Here is a 22626-nt window from a genome sequence, read left to right on the forward strand (position 1 = left end):
TGTTTTCTCCCTGTGTGGCTGGATTGGGAATGAGTTATGGCTCCTCCTGTGCAGCTGCCCCCGCTCTCCCCCGTGCAGCAAGGTGGGGCTCTGTGTGCCAGGTCTGGGTGCCGAATCAGGACTGCCAGCTGCAATTGAGTCTGCAGTTGCATTGGGCATCACCCATCCAGCCCACTGGGCGAAAGGTTTGAGCCCCACTGTTCCTTATCATTCTCTTTTTTGGTTGAATAAAATAAAGTGTATTTTCCCCTCAACTGTTAAAGCAACTGAAGCAAAATTAAAAAGAAAAGCTATCAAGCAATATGCCTTCAGTATCATTGCTATAATTTTTCTGTGTCTGTATACAGTGTTTGTTCAAAATACAGTGAATATCATCTTTAGTACTGTACTTTGTAAGCATTCTTGAAATATGAGCAAGCAAATGGTTATAATTAAAAAAGAATCGACCCATCAATACATTCAAAATCAACATGGAAAAGAAACTACCTTCACTCTAAAGAGAATGATACAAGGTTTAATGTAGAATATACCAAGATGTTAACGGTAGTGTTTTAGTCGCGTATGACTTTTTTTTCTCTTTGACTGAAGTTAAAAATGAAATAATAGGATAGCTGAGGGAAAATTAACAATCCTAGCAGTTAAGTCTGTTTCTATTTTACTTGCTTTGTGACTAACAAAAATATTGTCTCACTGAAATGAAATTTGATATTGTTATAGTGAGTAGCTAAATATTGTTTTCATTAAAAGCATTGTAGCCTAAAAATTGCTTCTGAAAAACTAGCAGCAGTGATTAATGTAATATACTCTTCTCTTTAATTGGATAGTTCAAAACAATGGACTTTTTACTTTGAAATGAGATGACATTTTATAGCATAAAATATTTCATAAGCCCCAAGCTTGAAATTTGGAACAGTAGCAATACAATATATTAGATTTAGTCCTAAATGTTTATTGCCGTTGATGAGTCTATAAAATTCTAAATGAAAGCCAAAGTTCTCACATCCTGCATCTTAAAATCTAATTTGTTACTGAAAGCTCTCCTTGGAGAAATATTATCAACAACAACTGGAATGTATTGTTTAGAAATTGAATATAAACATTTTTCATCAGTTATAATCAGTTTTTGACATGTAAACAGATAAACTTTGTTTATTTAACTAGCTTAGAATAACCCTCTATTTTACACTTTTTTTTACTAACATTTTATTACTCACAATATCCTATGGATCAAGAAAGTAGTAATTTATATAATACTACTAATGGAGTAGGAATTTCATTTTTTTTTCTGAATCATGTAGAATTGGTATAAATAACCTAGGTCCAAAAGTGATGATTCCTACTTAGATTTTTTTCCAGGTAAAATTGTCTTAAGTAAATTGCACAGCTAGCATAATGAAATTTGTTATAGTTTCTCCTTATGTAATGCTACTGATGTAATATTTGAAAGAGATACAAAACTGGATGCTTTATGATATTTCATAATATTTTCAAATATATGTTGCATTTTATCTTATAGGTCACTTTTCATATTGAGCCCTACAAAGATAGAGATGATCGCAGTATGTACAACAATGTCAAGTACATAATAGACAAGTAAGTAGTTTCTAAAATTTGGGGTTATCACAGACACAGTTTCATATAATATTTTGAAATTATAATGTAACTTGGGCTTCATATAATTTGATGTGAGAATACTGAAGAAAACTAAAGGAACTATTTTGTTCATAATGTAATGACAACTCAGAACAATAAGATCTATCATTTTTAGATCCATCCATTAATAAGATCCATCAAGTGTTAGGACACGAATTATGCATAGGAATACAAATGACAACATCAGTTAGTATTTATTATTATAACGCACTTCTTGACACCTCAAGCTGATGATTTTAACTGTTTTCATTTAAAATTTGTGCCATTCATACATGGTTTTTCTTAAAGAATTTTCTAAGGTGACAGGTTGACAGCCAGAATTCTAAAGGCTGACCAATAATGCTTTAATCTAATCCAGCATGAGATTTGAAGAGCTACTAGTTATTTTGTTTATTTCTGTCACTTATAGTATCTTTCGTATTGATGCAGTGAGTTGGTATGTTTTTCTTTGAGAGAAGAGTGATAGTTATTTGTAAGACTTGACACTAGATAAGTAATCTACAACATTAATTTATTAGCTCTTTGCAGTATTCAGTATGTACCCTTCTAGCATGTAGCAAGTCAAAAATAAGTGAATGGCCTTGTTGTCAAAACAAATGCATCTAGTTTTAAATTTCACCAAAAACCTTCAATCCTGAATCTGGCAAGGATTTTCTCCCAAATGGCATATTATTTATCAATATTTAATCATACTTTTACTTGCTTCCTTTATAGATATGGAGGACATCCAGCCTTTTACAGGCATAAGACCAGCACAGGCAGAACGCTTCCCATGTTTTATGTTTATGATTCTTACGTAACAATACCTGAAATGTGGGCAAATCTGTTAACTGTTTCTGGATCACAAAGCATTCGCAATACTCCATATGATGGATTGTTCATTGCACTTCTAGTAGAAGAAAAACATAAACATGAAATCCACAGAAGTGGTTTTGATGGAATTTATACATACTTTGCCACCAATGGCTTTTCTTATGGCTCGTCTCACCATAATTGGGCAAGCCTAAAATCCTTTTGTGACAGTAACAACTTAATGTTCATTCCAAGTGTGGGACCAGGTTATGCAGATACCAGTATCCGACCATGGAACAACCACAACACCCGTAATCGTGTCAATGGGAAATATTATGAAACTGCTTATAATGCAGCCCTTTTGGTGCGGCCAGAAATTATTTCCATCACCTCTTTTAATGAATGGCATGAAGGAACTCAAATTGAAAAAGCTATTCCCAAAAAGACTGGACAGGTAGTTTACCTGGATTATAAACCCCATAAACCAAATATTTATCTTGAACTCACTCTCAAGTGGTCTGAGAAATATAGAAAGGAAAAAGAACAGTGGCTCATGTGAACTGCTATGGTCCTTGTTTTTTAGTACAATGCATCTATCGTAGAGGTGGAAATTACACTGGGAGTTCTAATTCAATCAATAAATGTGTGTGTGTCATCATGGATATACTCAAAGAAATTGTTTTAGCCTTTGAATGTAATATATGCACTATTATTGTACATTTATTAGACTTTGTGGGATTAAAAATAGCAGTAAGGAGCAATATCGGCTTTTTAGCCTTTAGGATATTGCAAATGGATATTTTGGGAAAAGCTAGATATTTTCTAATTCATAGTATGCACATAATGCTAGCAGAAGTCTGCCTAAAATAACACATAGGTGACTCAAGTAGAATAAGAAAATCTCATTCATTACCTTTTGCTGCTGTATAGTTGTGTTTTAGATGACAGTGCTTTGATTACAGTTTTGTCATTAATTTCATGCAGGATAAATGCCTGCTGTGTAAAATGTAATATACCCTATCTGCCTTTTGTTCCCGATGCATATTCCCTTTAACATTTAGCTTTTCTGTGATTATAATACCCAAAACTGGTTTTGAAATTTATGGTTTTTAAAGATTCTGGGTTCAGACATTCAGTGAAAGCTTATCAGTTTACCTCCAGATCAGTGTTGTTTTGATTCTGATCCACAGTCATGTTGATAGTAAATGTCAACAAAAGTAATTGAAATTTTCCAACCAGATGAGGATTAACAAAAGAACACTAATTAAAGATGCAAAGGAAAGAGGTATCAGAATAATGAATCGCTGGGGGAGTGGGGGAGAATCAATCTTACCCAAGATTTTATTTCATTTTCACCAATGATAAATTTTTTGTTTTCTTACTGATTGCAGACTAAGAACTAATGTTTGGGTAAAGATTTAAATATTATAAGTCACATATTCAACAGATCATCTTTCAGAGATAGTCTTTCTTTCCTTCATGATTTTAGGAGAACATAGCACACTAGCCATTAGAACAAATTTGTCTGTTGCCCTTTGAAATCTGACATTTCAACTTTTCAGACAGTTCATTGCTTTTTTGCTGTACTTAAGACAGCGCTTAACAAATCATGTCTTAATTCGAGTTCTAGACAAAAATAAAGCAAAATTATTATTCTTATTTTATTTCACAACCTCCTTAACTATAAATAAGTGCTTATGGCCGGGTCTGTGTATAAATTTACTATGCCAGCCACAGCACCCTCAAACACATGGCATTACTGGAGACAAGCTGCCTCCTAAACTAGAAAGAGAGTAGCTGCATTTGTGTATCCAACAAGCTAATTGCCATTACTGAGTGACAGGAGTAGTTATCCTACCCTTATGCTAATTAACCCACCCACAGTGACAAACAGAAGCAGATTCACAGTTTTTGATTTGTGGATCAGCCAACCCATCATGCATACTTGAGGATGTTGGTGTCAAACTTGGTACACGTACCTGATAGACATGGCCTCATACTGAGAATCTCAGCCTTCAAATTTCATGAGTCATTCACTTGTAGTTCTTGTTATTTCTGAAATGCCAGACCTTGAGAGAGTCAGTCTGGGCTCATCTCTGTCTAATAATCTAGGCCTGAATAAAAAAGTCTGCACCCTTGGACCAATAGAATTTGAATATTTGGTCTTATGAGAACTTGTGGGTTCTCTAACAACTACTTAACCTGTGGCATAATATATTTGGATTTTTGTTTGTTTGTTTGTTTTGCTCATATTAGGTCCTATTCCTGAACTGTGGTTAATATGGGGAAACTGTTATGCCTGTAAAGTCTCACTGACTTTACTGCATCTATGAAAACCCCTATTAATCTATCCATGAAATCAGAAGGCAGGATTGTGAAACCTTATGGTTAGAAAAGGCTACATTTTTTTTTCTAAAATGTATTTTTAAATTTACTCTCAAGTGAACATTTCTGCTAATCGTTGTTAGTGACCACCTGATCTGAAAAAGGAAGGGTGGTTTTAAAACTTTTTCAACAGCTCTCAATAGGCTAAAAACAGCTTTTATCACCTTAACCATTCAAAGATTCTGTTTTTGTTTAAATGAAGCTTTTGAGTGCTGAAATGCTCTAATTGTTTCATAGATCCAGGATCACAACCTAGATTTTATTTGTTAAAATGGCTTTGTTGTTAAACACCAAACATTAGAGGGATGGAAATGCCAGTTTATTTTAAACAGAAGTAAATTCTTCGCTATCACAAAGAACATACAAGTTCAGATTCACAGCTATAGCCAAGGACCATCAGGAGCAATTTAGAGAAGAAGTTGCAAAGGAACCATTTTTACCACTCACAACTGCAGTTAGTTTTGCTCTAGTTGCAGTCCATTGATGTAGCTTAGGAGTTGCCTCACAATTTTTCTAAGCTACACTAGCTGGCCCACAGCATTGTTCTGTGGTCACTGGCCCACAGCATTGTTCTGTAACCCAGAGGATTATGGGAGCAGTGATATGCACTGACCATGTAATACTTTACATGAGTTAGACCCCTATATTAGAGGCTTAAAAACCATACGTCTTAAGTGGCACCATAGGCAACATTTTGGTCTTACTATTCCAATGCATAGTCTTACTATTCAGTGGACTGGTGCAAAGTTTGTCCTGTGCATTAGACCCATAGCACCAGGTGAAGAGTATTGCATAAAATTGGAGCAGATTCTCCATTGTCCTGCATGTTGTATAGACTCCTACAGTTAGATCCACAAAAGACTCAAGGGTGCTGACAGACATACAACTCCCCATTCTAACTCACAGGACTTCATGGAAAGAGCTGAGTTAGAGCAATCCTCCCCGACCCATCAGACATTTGCTGTTGGGTGGGGGAGAGAATTGAGCTCCACTTTGGAACCAATCCAGGAGGAGCTGCCTGCCTGCAGGCTCTCTCCCCTAGTGTGTCCCATCCTGTTTCCCCAATCCCCTCCCTCCTCCCCCCCAGTTTCAGTGCTGTCTACAGGATGGGAGTGGGGAGGAGGGAGCTCTGGGCTGGGGTTTACCCATCCTGAGCTAGAGGAGGGGGGAGGGACAGGTGGATTGGAGCCCCCCACCTTGGTGAGGGGAAGAGGGGGGTGCTCCAATACACTTACCCCCCTACAGTTCAAGCTGGGCAAACCCCAGCTGGAAGCTTACATGAAGGTTAATTTATCATGCAATTGGGCACTTTTAAAGTGCTTTGTAGCGGTGTACTTCTGTGAAGGGGCCTATCACATGACAAATGTCACTTCTGTCAGTACCCTAAATGCCTATACTTTACCCAAGTCCAAAATCTTCAAAACATCTGCTCAGCTATCATAATATCCCAGTGGCACCTACAGTCTGTTAATACCAAAGTGTTTGATTATTTTTCCTTAATTAACCTAAAGTTCTGCATAGGCCTAGAAGTGCCTCAGTTTCGGCCATGCAGAGCAGCTCACAAGTTGTTTGCTTGTGTTACCTAAAGGGGTTGATATGGTACATGTGCTCAGAATATACTGAACAATTCGGGCTATGCCCGAAACATAAGTGTAACAGGGTTTACACCCCATTCTAGTGCTACTAGAGCAGAATAATTAGCACATACCATTTCCTGCTGTAAATGCTTATACAGAGTGCAGGACTCAAAGAATCTGGCCTAGGGAATGCTTACCAAAACTTCTTGGATCCTGTTCTTCCTTCAGTGTACATCTGTCACAGTGTACAATGTGTATTTGCATATGCAGTGAATGCAGTAGCACTTGTCTTTGTTTTATTGAGAAACTAAATGTAAAATGTAGCTTTAGTACCATCAATGTGCTTGAGAATGCATATTTTGTTTGATAGTTTACAGTGCATTTTCAGTATTGTTTCTTTAAAATGATATTTTCTGAGTCATTTCTGCTTTCATACTACATTCCTAAGGAGTTTCAAATGATTTTTGCTGAATAACAGTATCCATAAAGGGTAATTTTAATTTACAGGTGGATAAACTGAGATACATATGGTTAAATGACTGTGGGATATGTTCTAGAACATTAAGAGCGCTTATTGGGCCGTACCACTCTATATTAACCACTTCATTAAGGAAACATAGTTATGCACTTTTTAGTATCAATCTCTTTACTAAGTATACCTTTCTAATTATGTTTTTTTTTATACTCTTAATTTTTTTGTTATGTATTTACAAACCTGAGGAAACTAAATTGTTTTCTCATTTACAGCTCTCAATGACTGAAGAGATGCTTTAGCTTCATCTGATGTAAGCTAGGGAAGTTTTGAACCACTAGTATTTCCTCTGCAGTTGGAGGTTTTGAATGTAGGAAGTCCCTTTACCTTCCCCACTTAGGTATTCTTTTTAATCCTTTCCCCACCTCTACTTTCCTTTATTGCTTCTTCGAGCTTTCTCAGAGCTAGATTCTTAGCTGTCTGCTTTCCTTGCAGAGTCTTTCCTTATCCTATTTGATTATGTGGAGTTGATTATGGCAGCCTTTGAAATTATTGTTACCCTATAGCACAATGAAGATATTGTTCTGAGTGGAAAAAAAATGATAATATTGACTCTGCAGTGGAGCCACATTATTTTAAAGACTCATATAAAAGCACTAATGGCCACATTTTAAGATATTTAAGTATCTAATGATATAGATAGATGCTTAATGAGATTTTCAGAGTACCTTAGGTGCTAATGAGTCAATAGAAGATGGGTACCTAGGAAATTCTGAAAATCCCATTGGGCACTTACCTAATCTGTCCGTGAATGTACAGCGTGGGCAGAAAGCAAACAGAGAGTATTACTGCATGAAAGCAGTTATCAGAAAAGCCTCAAATGGTCTTGGAAAGATACTCAAGTATCTCTTAAGTTCTTAAAGTATTAAGAAATACTATCATTTGGGCAATGTTCAACCAGAAGTTAGAACCTGGACTAAATCTGTGACTGCTGGAAGGTATGATAAGGGTTAGATCACCCTACACTTGCTCGGTTTTTTATAGTATTGCTCTAAAGCAGAGGTGGGCAAAGTCCAGCCCACAGGAGACTCCATTTCCTAGCAGCCCCTGCTCATGTCATTGAGGCCGCTTTCCATGGAGACACCAGCAATAGCGGGGCTGTGACAGTGCGGTGTCAGAGTTCCCAGCAGCACTGGCAGGGTGTGCGGCTGGGCAGGGAGCTGCTCCGGGGCTGGGATTTTGCATGGTTCAGGGCGGTGACAGCATGGTTCAGAGCTGGGGCAGAACTGCTATCTGCTGCCCACATGCCGGCTCTGGATCACACTCACTGCCGCTAGATCCCAGCCCCAGAGCAACTCCCTGCCCAGCTGTGCAGCCTTGCTAGTGCTGCTGGGGTGAGTCTCCATGGAAATCCTGGCCCCGTGCTGTCGCAGCCCTGCCACTGCTCGGGTCTCCATGGAAACCAGCCAGGGGCTGCTGGGAAATGGAGACCAGCCACTAGTTTGCCTACCCCTACTTTAAAGCATCTGCCATTTTTATATGGTCAGGAACAAGATACTGGGCTAGATGGACCTTTGATCTGATCCAGCATAGCAGTTCTTTTATATTCTTGAATCTTAAATGTGATCTAAGGGAGTACCTTAGTTTTTTGTTTGCTTGTTTTGTTGTGGGGTTTGTTTAGTTTTTTGTGATTTTTTCTCTGTTAATAAATTTGAATTTTGGACCTTCTTTCCCAATATATTGCAATGATCATCATTAAAATATTTATAATTCTTACTTGCAGGTAATGGACCTTACCATGCTGTATAGGTTAATATTAATTAGAAAGAAATAAAACGTGAAGATTTTTAATGTAAACTTTGCATATTATATCTCTGCTCACATAAAAATGCTTTAAATCACTTATGACATATAGCTGAGGGCTTATTCCTGGAAAAAAACAAGATGTGGGAAAGTACTCACTGAAACCATACAGCAATGTTTCTGCAGCCAGAGAGTTCACTTTTAAATTAAATGCTATGTAGGCTTTGTTATCTCACATGTATATTTTTGTCCTGTTTAAGTAGCTTCATCTACTTTTATAGGTTAGGTTGGAATTGAAGCTTAATCCCTCTTCTGTAATCTGAAAAAGTTTGCCTTAATATGTCATGTAATTGTGGGCGTTTCTTAGACATATTAAAAAAGCTATGCTACTTCTGCCATGGAAGAGCAGGTGTGTCATAAAAGTGTAACGGTATGTGCTTGCTCTAGTCCTCTTCTAAATGCAGTTTCTTACTGGGATTCATCTACTTTATTGTTATAGTTCATTGGTCTTACAATATTTTATCTCACAAGTGGATTTGGACCAGAAGGGGTCTGAGTGCATCTTTCATCGTGAGATTCTGTATGCATGGGGTACTGATAAAAACATTTTTGTAGCATTTTGCATGGGTTTCTCATGTTTATTTATAAAATGTTTTACAGGTAAACTGTATTTAGAGATGTATTGCAAGAAATAAAGAGAAATTTTAACTTACTTTTCTTTTCAAATGCACAAAGAAAATATAATGGTGTTTTGTTTTGCAAAATTTATGGGTTCACTTAATAAAAGAGAAATAGACTTTTTGATACAAAGACCTGAGGACTAAACATACCACTTAAACTAAGGTAAACTCTTGGGCGACCTATTACAGTATCTAAAAGTGTTAGCTCCAGCTCTGTGTCTTTTAAGGAAGTTCTGGATCTATATTAATCTAATCTGTTTTAACCTTAATCCATATTAAACAGTGCTGTAAACAGTTTGAACGTTTTATCCCATTTTGTGAAACTTCTTAAAATATTGTCATAATCTATTTCTTCTGTTGATAGTAAATCTTTGTATTTGTTTTTAAACTGGGTTTATTTCTTAGCTTTCTTAGATAATTGCAATACAACCTATTTGTTGTGCATTATTTTGTGAGAAAATGTGATTATCTCCATGTTTTGTAAGCAAAGCAGATGCTTATGGCTCATATTTTACAAAATTCATAGTTATTGTGTTGTTAAGAATGAACAGTATTTTGTGTACAGTAGTCAGGCCTATATAAGGTGTACTTATATATGCTTTTAATTTCTGACCTAGCTGTTGTAGAGATTTTACTTGTATAGCTTAATTCTTTCACCCCTTGTCAAAGTACCACTTAATGTAAGAAATGTGAAATGCCACATGGTCTTTGGCAAATACTTATTTCATCACATGATATTTCCAGTTACAAAAGAAAGTCATTACATAAATATTGAATGCTTTCATGAACAATAATTGTGCCAAAATGTTATGATTCTTCCAGTAGTGTGTGATATAATAGCAGTCTCTGGACAGTAGCCATTTTAGAAAGTAAATTCTCTGTCCAATATTGCCTTAGAATTGAATTGTCTTTTGACATATTGGTTTATCCTAGGAGCTGTTTGCTGCTCTGATTTGTATATAAAGAAGCTTACTTCACCATTTTTTTTTTTGTTCAACCTCCATATGCCAGTCATTTTTTTAAATTGAGCCAGTACAATGTGATATGAAAGGACAAAAATATATACTGGTATATAATTTTTAGGAATATAATTTACTGAAAACAGTAGGCCCAATTTATGGTTTTTTTTAAGTTTTGAACCGAGACAAACTTCTACTGAATTTTTTTTTAGACCAGTCAGTAATGTTCTCCCTAGAGAACAGCTTACAAAAATATTGGAGATCTTTGCAAAAACAGCACACTACTATCATGTTTTATCCAAAGACAAGTTTTTTACTTTATATTTCAAAGTAAGGGGAGAACACTAGTATGCACAAAAATAGCAATAACCATGCAGTCCTAAGGCATAACATTTTATGGTAGATTAACCAGTGAGAAAATACTAGGATTGGGCTCCAAACCGTTGGTTGATTGTCAAAGTGCATTGTCTTAGTATGGTTAAAAAGCAGCTAGATGCATATAGTCACTTCTATAAGTTCTTGAGTGGGGAAAAATACCTGTAATAAACCCTTTGTTGGTAAAATATGTCCCTAATATCTGAGGAGAATACTTTTTCAATTAGTGTAAACTAGAGGTGTTTTAATAAGATAATGGTTTAAAACTTTAACTTACATATTCATTACAACATGTTTCTACAGGTGATCTAAGGTATTTTGAAGCCTAAACAATTTTGTCCTTGTTGCACTTAAAATTTGATGATCACTAAAATTTTAGTGAATTTCCACTGATGTTTAATATATATGTTATTTTGTATACACAGCATGCATTTTGATTTGATGTAGTCAAAAGAAATGTGATGCATGTCTCAGGAAATGCACAATTCAACCAATATGAAATGTACTTGAAATCGTGACATTCTATTAAAGTGGCAAATTGCAAGATATGTAATGTGAGACCTGAAAAAATATTTCTGGCTGTTTTAGTTAATAAAATGTCTCTACAATATAATGTTTCATGTAATTCTATGACAATATAGTACTAAGAAAAATGGAAGAAAGTGAAAGAATAATTTTTGTCATTTGGTTTGTCTATATTTGATGACCACCACTTACTCAGAATGAAATGCATGCTCAATAAATCTTAACTGTGAATCATAATGAAGGCAGCTGTCTTAATGTAGTATTTCAGTTTATTTTCATCAGGATGTCAAAGGTGGCAGGTTTACAACAAACAGATAAGCAAACACTGAATATATTCCTAAATCAATGTTTTATTTATTCATGACAAAGGTAAGTGTAATGAAAAATACACACTATTAACTTACTAGTTGAAAGTCCTCAAAAAAACTGTTCTGTTTCTGAACCCATCTTAAATAAACCTACTCTCCATCCCCCTTCCCTTATGCTGTTATCATTTTACATCCTTCATACTTGAGAGAGTGCCATAATTGGGGTGTAGAATAAGTGAAGTACAGTGTGCAGATGACTAAGGATGATGTGTAATAAGCAACTTGTCATAAGTATAGCAACATCAGTTATTATAGGAGCTGATCTACTTACCTCAAATGCTTTCTCTTGCCCAAAGGCTTGCTGTTGCTCCTGAAAAGGGCCTAAATATCTTGGCATGCTGTTTCTGCTTATTCATGCTAAAGAGCATAAAATTACTTGGTAAGTAGGTTTTATTCTATCAAGTGTATCTTTAGAATTTCTTTAAATACCTTCTCGGGCAACTTTGATTCTTCTTCCCAAATCCAAGTTCACTGTACAAATTTGGATTTGTGGATTTGTATAATCCATTTGAGTCATTGCCTGGTCTGTCATAAGTAGGCCACAATTATCAGTGGAACAAACACTGCAGGACTTAAAAATAGTGATCAGCTTGTCATACCACCTCAGAGCAGGGCACAAAATTTCTTGTTGAACTTCTCCAGCCATCATATGTTCCTTCTGTACCACAGTCAAGTCTCATACCCATATACAGTGGAGTGAGCAAAATATGGCCTGTGGGCTGGATCTGGCCTGCCACATGATTGGATCTTACCTGTGGGGGAGTCCACCAATTGACTGGATCTGGCCCACACTACTCCCACAGTGCTCACATGGGACAGCCAAAGCTGCACTCACACCCACACCCACTGGCCCCAGTCCCAGACAATGCACATAGCTTCTGGTGGGGCTGCTCCCTGTGCAATTGCAGCTGCCCGAGTGCTGCTCAGCTCCCCTCACCAGCGCTGCTATTCTGTCCCAGATGGAGAGGAAGTTTCAGCCAGGCAGCTTCTGCCCCAGCACATGGGGCTCTGGCTTCAATTTTGAGATGCCTTCCACTCACTCCACCTGGCCATCATGATTAGCAGCCACCTGCAGGCAGCCAAGTAGGTGGATAGAGCAGTATTTACAGGATTGGTCCTTAGATGCATCCTTGTTTGACACTGCAACACAGGGAATGGGTTAGACTGTTAATCTTTGTTCTGTTATATATACCATTATAGAACTGTCTCCAGACTGACTGAAACTTTAATGGACAGCCAGGCTGAGTCTCCAAACTCTAAATCAGCAAAGGCTAAAAAAATTATAAGAACTGAGGTATTGTACTGAGTCACTCTCTAAGGCTGGAAACATATTGTCGTGGCTATTCCCCCCCCCCCCCCCGGGTTAATCCTCTGCCCTTCCTGGGGATTCAAGGACCTGATCCTGAAAGAAGGGCCCCAGGTGCCCCACTCTCAGTTTCAGATACAAGTGCCTGCTTATAGACATGCCCCAGGTATGTGTTTGCAAAGCGCAGAGGTGCTTGCACATAGTGCCCCAACCCAGGAGTAGCAGCAAGAAAAGCTTGCTGCACATATCATGCTGTCTCCTTTGGGTTGGAGCCTGCGCACAAGCAGAGGTGAATTAGGGGAAGATTTGCTTGGGGCAGTGTGGAAGCGGCAGCGGGGCAGCCCCCTCTGCCCCATCTGTGCTTGCAGATGTATACCAACAGAATATTAACTAAAGAAGACAGCTGGATAACTACAAACAATGGAACCCAAAGCATCAGAAGAGGATGAAAGATAGATCCTCATAGCTGAGCACCCTACTTCAGCAATTCTCACTCAGGTTACCATGAAATTCAGAGAAGTTATGGAGGGTACCTTAAGATTATAAAGGTTTTGAACTACTGCCTTAGAGAGTGTATGAATGAGGCATGTCTACAGTGATTTATACCCTCCCTGGCATCAACCATCATTGGTTTAGGGAGTTCAGAGGATATATTCACAAACTTTCTATTTTATAGTTCCCAATGTACCTTTTCTTCATAGATTTGCTTAGTCCTTTTTTTTAACCTGGCTGTATCAGCTGCATTTATAACCTCCTGTAGCAATGAGTTCACTGTGTGAAAAAGTACTTTCTCTTGTTAGTTTTAAACTTGTCTCCTACTTACTTGAGTGCCCGCACCCTCGCCCCTTCAATTCTAGTATTCTGAGACTTGATAAATAACACTTCCCTATTCACTTTGTTTACACCCTTTAGAAGTCTGGATGTGTATAGGCCCCCATCATATCGCCCCTCAGCCCACTCTGCAAAATAAAGAGCCCTAGCCTTTTCAGTCTCTCTTGGTACAGAAGCTGCTCTATACCCATGAGCATTTTTGTTGCCCTTCTCTGTATTTTTTTTCTAATTCAACTACATGCTTCTTAAGCTGGGAAGCCCAGAAGCACCACCATGTCAATACACCATGCACTTGTACTGTGGCATAATGATTTTTTCCCCTTTTTTTTTTTTTCTTTCAATTCCCTTTTTAATGATATCTAACGTTTATTTTGCTTTCTGGTCACTGCTGTACATTGAGCTGATAGTTCTCTAAAAATTTCTACAATCATTCCAAGGTCTCCTGAGACACTTCCTGAATTGTAACTGCTAGTTCAGAGCCCAGCGTGGTATACATATAGGTGAGATTATTTTTCTCCATGTGCATTACTTGGCACTCATCAAAATTCATTTGCCACTTTATTGCCTACTCAGTTTTATGAGCTCTTCTTCCAAACCTCACCATCAACTTGGGATTTCACAATAAAGATGCATGTAAGTGTGCTTTTTTCTCTTCACTTTTGCCAAATAGCAAACGCTGTGCCAGTTCTGCAGATTTCCCCAAATTTACATTGTGATTCCAGAAACTTCCTTTCTTAAAAGTGCAACAACATTCAGTTCAAAGAAGCCAAGAGAGGATCTTGTCCACCATATCCCACAGATATTTTTCCTGCAATTATTAATGCCTGATTTCTCCTCTTCCCGTATTGAAGATAAACTTTTATTCTAAATGAACTATCATCTTATTCATCACCTTAGTCTTCATTTTTTCTCTCTCAAATGCTAAGAATATAAAAGACCTATAGGGTAATCATCTGCTGCATGTCATTAACCTGAATCTAAAATCAGCCTGTTATAAAACGAGAAGGCAGTTCCTGAGAGGATTCAGCAAAAGTTACCTTTACATTTAAAGTTGAGGGCAATAATTATATTAATCCAACTTAACTCCTGTCCTGGGGCCCAGATCTGTCCTGTCTCATGGGCAACTAGTGCTGCCTTAGACACAGGGGGGCTGAATATCAAGGGTAACTTCCTGGCAGCAAAATGAAATATGCAGAATAATTTCTTACAGTTGTACCTTATACAACTAAACTTGACAAAAGCTTAAGTAAATATACAATAGGGCAGGAGTTCCTAAACTGTGGTATGTGTACCCTTTGGGGGTATGCAAGACATCTTTGGGTTACATGGGAGAAATTGTGTAATGGCAGATTTAATTTTCATAATCAGCATTTAAGGGGTTAAAATATAAAACGTATGCTGGTAGGGGTACCCTGGCACCTGGTAAATCTGGAAGGAGGTACACAATAAGGAAACTTTTGGGAACCTCTGCAATAGGGAACAAATCTCCCTGACAGATGGGAGTAGAAAAGTAAATACGTGTTAGATTCTTTAAAAGTAATGGCTATTTTCTTTTATTTACTCTTCCAAAGTAATAAAACAATGCAGTTACTCTATTTACTTGATTACTCTAATTAGTTGAATATTCAGTGGTAGCTGTCAAAGCCTGGGAACTTTGATTTAAATGTAGGAATTGTTGTTTGTATTTGAATACAGCTATTTTCTTATTTCTGAGCATACAGTGATGGAACTTCAGCTCAAGCAAATTAAGTATGCTGCTATTATATGAAACATCTCTCATGTGTATCAAATATAATCAGTAATTCAACAGAGCATTCAATTATTAAAATTAAAATGCAGCAATCTGCTTTTCGTGGATTAGAATAGATTTAATTCTGAAGTTCATTCTGTGTCTGATTGTTATTAGCTAAACTCATTTTTGCATAATATGCATTGTTCTCAATCATTCTTTTTTTTTGAATAAGGAAAGTGTACAACATTAATCATTTTTAAACTCTTTTTCTTAAAGAGACATCAAGATTTTTAGGCTGAAAATGGGATGTGCCATAACTTTCTGCCATTTCATGCTAAATGTTTTTTCTTTTGTATGTACATGTTGAACCTTGCATCCTGCTGTAAAAACAAAGGAAGGCTTGAATGCCTTTCTGGAAGGTGTAGTACTGTAGTAATGTTGGTCACATCAAAGTTATTGGTCTCAGTACAGGGGAACTACATGAAATGTAATAGATTTTTTTTAGTTACCTATCATGTATCACAGTCTAATGGCCATTTCTGACATTAAACTATATACATCTAAAATAAATCCATCTCTGTATGCCCGTTGGGGGAGGGGGTGGGGAGAGAAAGGGCACCAAGGAAGATGACCTTTTCATCAATTACAATGTTGTCTACAAGTGCAGTACCAACTGGATCAGGGGCAAGCTAATGGACCCGATTGCCACCTGGGAAGAGGTGAGAACCAGTGGGCACTATTCCAGCTGCAGAACCTAGAAGTTTTCAAAAGGATTGCAAGCAAGATTGGCAACAGTGCTGCTTGAAGTCCAAGGAATTAAGACACCAGTTCATGAAAGCCTGTGACAGCAACTGTGTCCATCATACACAAAGCAAAATGCATCTACTATGATAGGTGGATTAGCATTAAATCCATTTAACCTCACACTGACTCTCTTCCCACAGCTACCCTTGGTGTAGAATTATTGGGATGGCCCACATGGCTAGGTGTTTACACAGATACAGGGTTTTACAGAATTCCATGGTCAGCAATTGACATTGCAACCTAGTGGCATCCCTCATAGCTTGTCTCTGGGGTAAAGGGAAGAGAGGGGAGAATGAATCTCCATGTTGAGTCAACAAGCTGGAATAGAGCCAGTGGGTAGAATGATCATTCCTGTGGGCTGCATGGCCTTGTAGCTGGCAGCATTTGTTGGGGAGTTCTTCAGGTTATCTCCATGGTAAGAAGCTAAGCAATGCATGTCTAGGTTGCTGTTCTGTTTGGAGGCCTGACACCTGTAGTTGGTGGATCTGATCCCTTCATGTCTGATTGTGCCTCATGGCTGTTGTGTGAAACAAGGCCACAAAGAACTGCCAAGCAGATGAGGCCTGTTTGCAGACAAGCATGGAGATACTAGCAACTCTCGTCAAGTCTGCACCATATGGACTGCTGAGGCCAGGCAGTGGTGGGAGTGGCAGGAAGTGTTCCAGAGGCAGGACATGGCCATGATCCACCATGCCATCAAGCAGTCCAGGGCAAGCTGCCATGTGGCTGGCCAGGAACAATGCTGTGGCCCGTGCCAACTTCTCTGTTATTACTGGGCAGGCAACACCTTCGAAGGCTGCTCACACCTGTGGAGGCTGTTGGGAAGTGACAGATTGCCTCATGTCTGCTGAACCTGAAAACTGAGGAAATACTGGGTGCTCTGTATGTCAGCCCAGAGTACCATGGACCACCAGGGCAGTCTGCAGGTCTCTGGGGACACATGTGCCTGCTGAGCTATCAATTGCCATAGTTCTCACCTGGGTTGCAAGGAAGTGTTCACAAACCTGAACCATGTCCATGCCACAGCCCACCCCTGCCCTCAGCAATGGTGAGCAATTCAGAGCCTCACCCCACAGCAGCATTCATCATCATCAACCGGGAATGTGTATCCTGAGAGCCCAAGGGAACCACTCCAACTTTTCCCAGGCAAAGTCAAATATCTTAGTCAATGCCACAGTATAGCATGGACCCTGTCCTTCACTGAGGGTTCTGGTAGCTGGGGAATAAATCCAATACCCGTTTCCCTCTGAGGGCAGCAGTAATGTTCCCAAGAGGCAGATAGGAGCAGTTTTCAAGGCACAGGTTACCTTCAACCCCTGACACTCCAGGCCCAGGTTCACCAGGGCTGGTCGTTAGTTAAGGGATGACTGATGGGCCCTTCTAGCACAGGCATAGCTGTGCCTGGGGAAATAGTCTCTTTGTTTCCTGTTGTTGGGGGGGGGTGAAGGTATTTTGTTGTGTTTTATGTTAATTCTGCTTTGTGCTTTAAATAAATGTCACTGTTAAATAAATGCTACATTCAAATAAGATCTATAATCCTCCTTACTTGTCTGGAAAGGGGAGAAAAATACCTGCCTTTGTCTCACATCCCCTACAGCAACCATCCCACCACCCACCCCTCCCTCAAAAGGGAAGAGCAATACTCTTTTCACATCTGGCCCATCTACTAGACTCTGCTCCAAGCTGGGAGCACTCATCTCCTCTACTCCTCCAGGAAGTGCTCATAGAATATAACCCAGAGGTAGGCAATTATTTTGGGCACCTGCTCACACCCAGTGCCCCCCCCCCCCCAGCCCTGCAGTACAGGCTGGGGGGGGGGGCAGCGCACAGCCCCAACCCCCTGCTCACTAGCAGGGAAGGAGCTAGTGCGGAGCACAGGGAAAAGCAGCCCCTCCCCTGCCCCGTGGCTGGTGCTCCATGCTGCAGCTGCTTGCAGCCCATTCGTGGCCGTCCTGAACAGGCACAGGCATCCCCATGCAGGATGTGAGCGGCTACAGCACAGGGTGCTAACCAGAGGGTGGGGGAGGGGCCGCTTCCCCCCACCCCCCCACGCTCAGCACCAGCTTGTAACCCACCCCCTGCAGCCAACCTGGGCCCCGTGTCTCGAACTCTGTGTGGGCAGCAGAAGCAAATGCTGCCCAGCACAGCAAGCGGGGGGGGGGGGGTGCGCAGCTGCCCCTCCCCCACCCTATGAGTGGTGCTCTGCACTGCAGTCACTCACATCCCATGTAGGGCTGCCTGTGCCTACTCAGGACAGCCCTACAGCTGCTCGCAGCCTGCGCAGCAGTGAGCACCGGCCACAAGGGAGGGGAGGGGAGGGGAGGGGCTGCTTTTCCCCCCCCACACTCAGCACCAGCTTGTCTCCTGCCCTCCCCACCCCCCCGCTTACCTGAGGTTCCTGGGCCAGGCCAGCCATGTGATCCCAGGCTAGAAGCCCCTGCTGGCCTTCTGGCTGATGGGGCAGGGCCAGGTGGGCCCTGCTGTTGCGGGAGCCTGCCAAGAGGTTCCCCTGGGTCCTACTGCCCTTGATTCCTGTCATTTTTGACAGGAACCAAGCACAGATAAATTTTAATTTTCAAAATATTTTTAGAGGCCCTGCAGGCTGAATAAAATGGCCTCATGGGCCAGGGCTGTATTTTGCCCACCCTTGATAGAACTAGTGCCAAAAGGCAGCTCCCATCTCACCTCCATTCCCTGCACCCACTTCTTCCCTATGCTCACAAATCTCACAGCCCTCCGTAGCCAGTGCTTGAAGTGCCCCTGGAAGAGTTCAGATTAGGTTTCAAAAATTTAATAGAGAGCAAAGCTTAGTAAATTTTTACCATTTTGATAATGCAGGGGAAAGAGATACCACAAATGCATTTTAACATAATCCAATAATACAGGGGATACTCATGTCACTGGCCTCCCCTGCCTACATGGCACTGCCCTGTTCCTCCTGCCAGAATAATGCAGAGTGGCTTACAAGAACTTCCTACACATGCAGTGCCTTATAGTTAAACTCCAGGGGCCACTCATGTGCAAAGTGACACTCATGAGTGCCACAGTGCTCAAGTTCTGTTCCCCATACTAAGAATAGTGTCCCCCTTAGCCAAATATTATACAGGACACAAGTGCAGATGATACAGTGATTACTGATATCTAGGAGGGTCCTCTGTGACCACTAATATGATTTTTTGGGGGCACTGCAAGGCATACTCCACAGCCATTTGGCAGTTCCTGAGGTAGTAGTTGGAACGTTCCCTGCATGAATCCAGTCAGCCTGTCATCAGTTAGGCCTGCAGAGGGTGGATAGGGTCCTCAAATAGCAGATAAGTCAGTCATCCCCTCCACCTCTATGTTGGTGAAGGCAGGGCAAAATCCCCCCTCTCCATCAGGTCAGGTGCTTAGAAGTTGCAGAACCCCCTAGCATCATTCACTTTACCCAGCCTGCCAGCACCGAAACATGTAATATGGCCGCAGTGGTTCGTGACTGCCTGCAGTACCACCAAAAAAAATCCTTTTCTGAAGTCCTGGTTATAGTGTTTAGGGGAAATGAGATGTGGGTCCCATCAATGCCTCAACTCAGTTTTGGAACAGTTTGGCAAAGCTGTCCACAACCTCATGCAGATTGGCATGCAGTGTGACCCATGGTGCCATCTGCTGCTGGACCACCAAGCTGACTGCCAGCACCGATTCATCTGCCATGATGTGCAAACACCAAAATGGTTGGTTGGCCATGAATTAGAGGATGTCAGGGTTGGTGATCTTCCATACTGAGATGGCCATGATTGATAGCTTGCTGCTTGAAGTGAGTGGGCATAGCTACACTTCTGCATTTCCATAGACTGCAGCATGTATGGAGCTGTCTCCCAAGTGAGATGCATATCCTCAGTCACTTTGTAGATTTTCATGCCTGAGGTGCTGATGGCACCTTTGCTGCTTAGCCTGGACTACAAACTTCCTGACATTGGGTGACAATGGCCTACAGGGCAAGGATCATATACAGTACCATTTGGGCAGCAGCAAGGACCAAGTACAGGTCACTCCATATCAGCAGTAGTAGCAGCAGCAAGGTGTCATTGGGGGGGGGGGGGGCAGGGGGAAGAAGCAGTGAAAGAGGGTGGAGATAGGGAGTGGCTGAAATGATGGGAGTGTTCACAGATGAGTCCAATCCATTCCCATCCTGACAGCCAGTGGGCATCGTCTACAACCCTTGGGAATCCTTGGAAAAAAAACAAAACAACTCATGACACTCATCTCCCATTAGGCATGCTGAGATGCATTCTTTTGCTGGGCACCTGGTGGCTGAGGACCAGCAATGTAATGCAGTGACTTTGGTAGGGTAACATGGTATGCTACTGTGCTGGGACTTCTGTGTTTGACACAAGCAGGAGCAATCTTACCCACAAAAAATGCAGTATCTGTTAGAACCCTGAAAGAGCTATAATCCAGTCATTTGTGGGTAAGTATATGAAAGGTACATCTAGTTTCATAAATTAATTTGCTGGCTGACAAAGACTGTCTCACTATACTATTCTGTAGCTTAGATGTTCGTTTAGCTCAGCAGAAAAGAAAAAAAAAGCCCTTTTTAAAAGTTTTTTTTTCTTCCTCTGTGATAAATTTCTCTTTATCCAAGTGGACATTTGAAGATGGTAAACAAGTTGAGCTTCTTAAAATCCTCTTAACTATTGGCAGATGATATATCTGAATTGTAAATATCTACAAGCAATATATTATAATGGTAAATAATAGCTAGCTACTAGATAGTTTTACCAAAAAAGATTAAGAAAAGAAATATTTGCAATAGCTTTTACTAGTTTCGTCTATATGTTTTTATCTAGGTACCTAAATCTTAAAATAGTTTGATGTATTATTTAATATATATCTACCTAAAATGATAACATGCTACCTTCTCTGCTTTAACACCATATCACAAGGCTCATCCAACACATTAGAATAGATATAGACCAAACAAATTGGGAAGCTTGTTAAAATCTGGTAAGTTTAGATCATAGAAATTAATGTTATGCCAAAACAAATGCAAACCTTCCTACCTTTCAGTGGAAATATTGTTTTCCGTTTCAAACATTCCTCAGTACATTGGTAGACAATTTCCAAAGCAAAATCCTAACCATATTGAAATGCGTATAAGTTTTCCAATATAGCAGGGACAGAATTTCACCCTAACAATCCTAGTCATCTCCACAGCCTAATTATCTATACAACCATTATACCAGGTAATTTTCTGTTGACAGTGCTAGAATCTCTCTTTCCCTTTTTATTTAACAAAAAAAAATAAAAATGCAATTTGGAACATTTATTCAAGAAGTACTTTTCCCTTTTTGATAGCTGACGAGAATGTTGATTTGTATTTCAGATCAGCAAAAACTAACCTCATATGGAATAAAAGGCTGTGTCTTATTTGAAAATATAGATGGCAGAATTCTCAGGAACAAAATAGAACAATTAGTTAGTTACCTGAAATATTTATAGATGAATGCAAGAAGTATGGGGAATAAACAGGAAGAATTGGAGGTCCTAGTACAAATCAAAAGAATTCTGATGTATTTGGGATTATGTGGACATAGTGGGGTAGTTTACATGACTGGAGTACTGTCATGAATGGGTATAATTTTTTTCAGAAATGTTTGAGAGGGGGGAAAAAAGAGGAGGTTTGCCACATATATAAAAGAGATCCATGTGTATTGTGAGGCACAGTATGAAGTGGGAGGTAAGTCCACTGAAAGCCTCTGGATAAAGATCAGAGGGGAAAGCAGCAGGATTGATGATACAGTAGGCATCTGCTATTGGCCATCAGACCAGGAGTAAGGTGGGGGGAGGGATGAGACCTCTTTAAACTGATGGAGGCTTCCAAATCACAGGACCTCATTCTCATGAGGGACTTTAATTATCAAGATATCCCCTGGGAGGGAAACACAGCAGTGCACAGGTAGTCCAGCAAATTCCTGAAGTGTGTTGGGAATAACATTTTGGGAAAGGTGGTAGAGAAACCAGCTAAGGGGGAAGCTCAGCTTGCTGCTCAACAACAGGGAGGAATTACTGAAGGTGGAATGTAATTATGGGGACAATGACCACAAAATGCTGGAGTTTGAAATCCTAAGGGATGAAGAGGAGGACAGCAGCAGAATAAGGAGACTGGATTTCAGAAAAAAAAAAAAAAAAAGATTCAAAACTCAGGAGGCTGATAGGCACCATCCTTTGAGAGGGAAGGGGAAGTCTTAGGGGGAAAAAAAAGTCCAAGAGAGCTGGCTATACTTTAAGAAGTCTGTACTAGGAGTGCAGGAGCAACTACTTCCACAAATCCCAGTCTTGCAGAAGAATGGGGAGTGAAACAGGAGACCAGCTTGGCTATACAGCAATC

The 22626-nt window shown here is 40.0% G+C and overlaps 1 protein-coding gene across 2 annotated transcripts in view; it reads left to right on the top strand.

Annotated features, from left to right (window-relative positions):
- The window catches only part of MANEA (mannosidase endo-alpha), a 34850-nt gene extending 23392 nt beyond the window's left edge, over nt 1-11458 (top strand). For both annotated transcript variants that reach the window (XM_006263125.4, XM_006263124.4), the window contains exons 4-5: nt 1517-1593; nt 2368-11458. In XM_006263125.4, the coding sequence (XP_006263187.3) occupies nt 1517-1593; nt 2368-3004 (714 nt within the window). In that variant the 3' untranslated portion in view covers nt 3005-11458. The remainder of the gene's footprint in view (nt 1-1516; nt 1594-2367) is intronic.
- Nucleotides 11459-22626: the final 11168 nt, after the last annotated feature.

Source organism: Alligator mississippiensis, chromosome 1 (genome assembly GCF_030867095.1).
Source record: "Alligator mississippiensis isolate rAllMis1 chromosome 1, rAllMis1, whole genome shotgun sequence".
NCBI lineage: Eukaryota > Metazoa > Chordata > Crocodylia > Alligatoridae > Alligator > Alligator mississippiensis.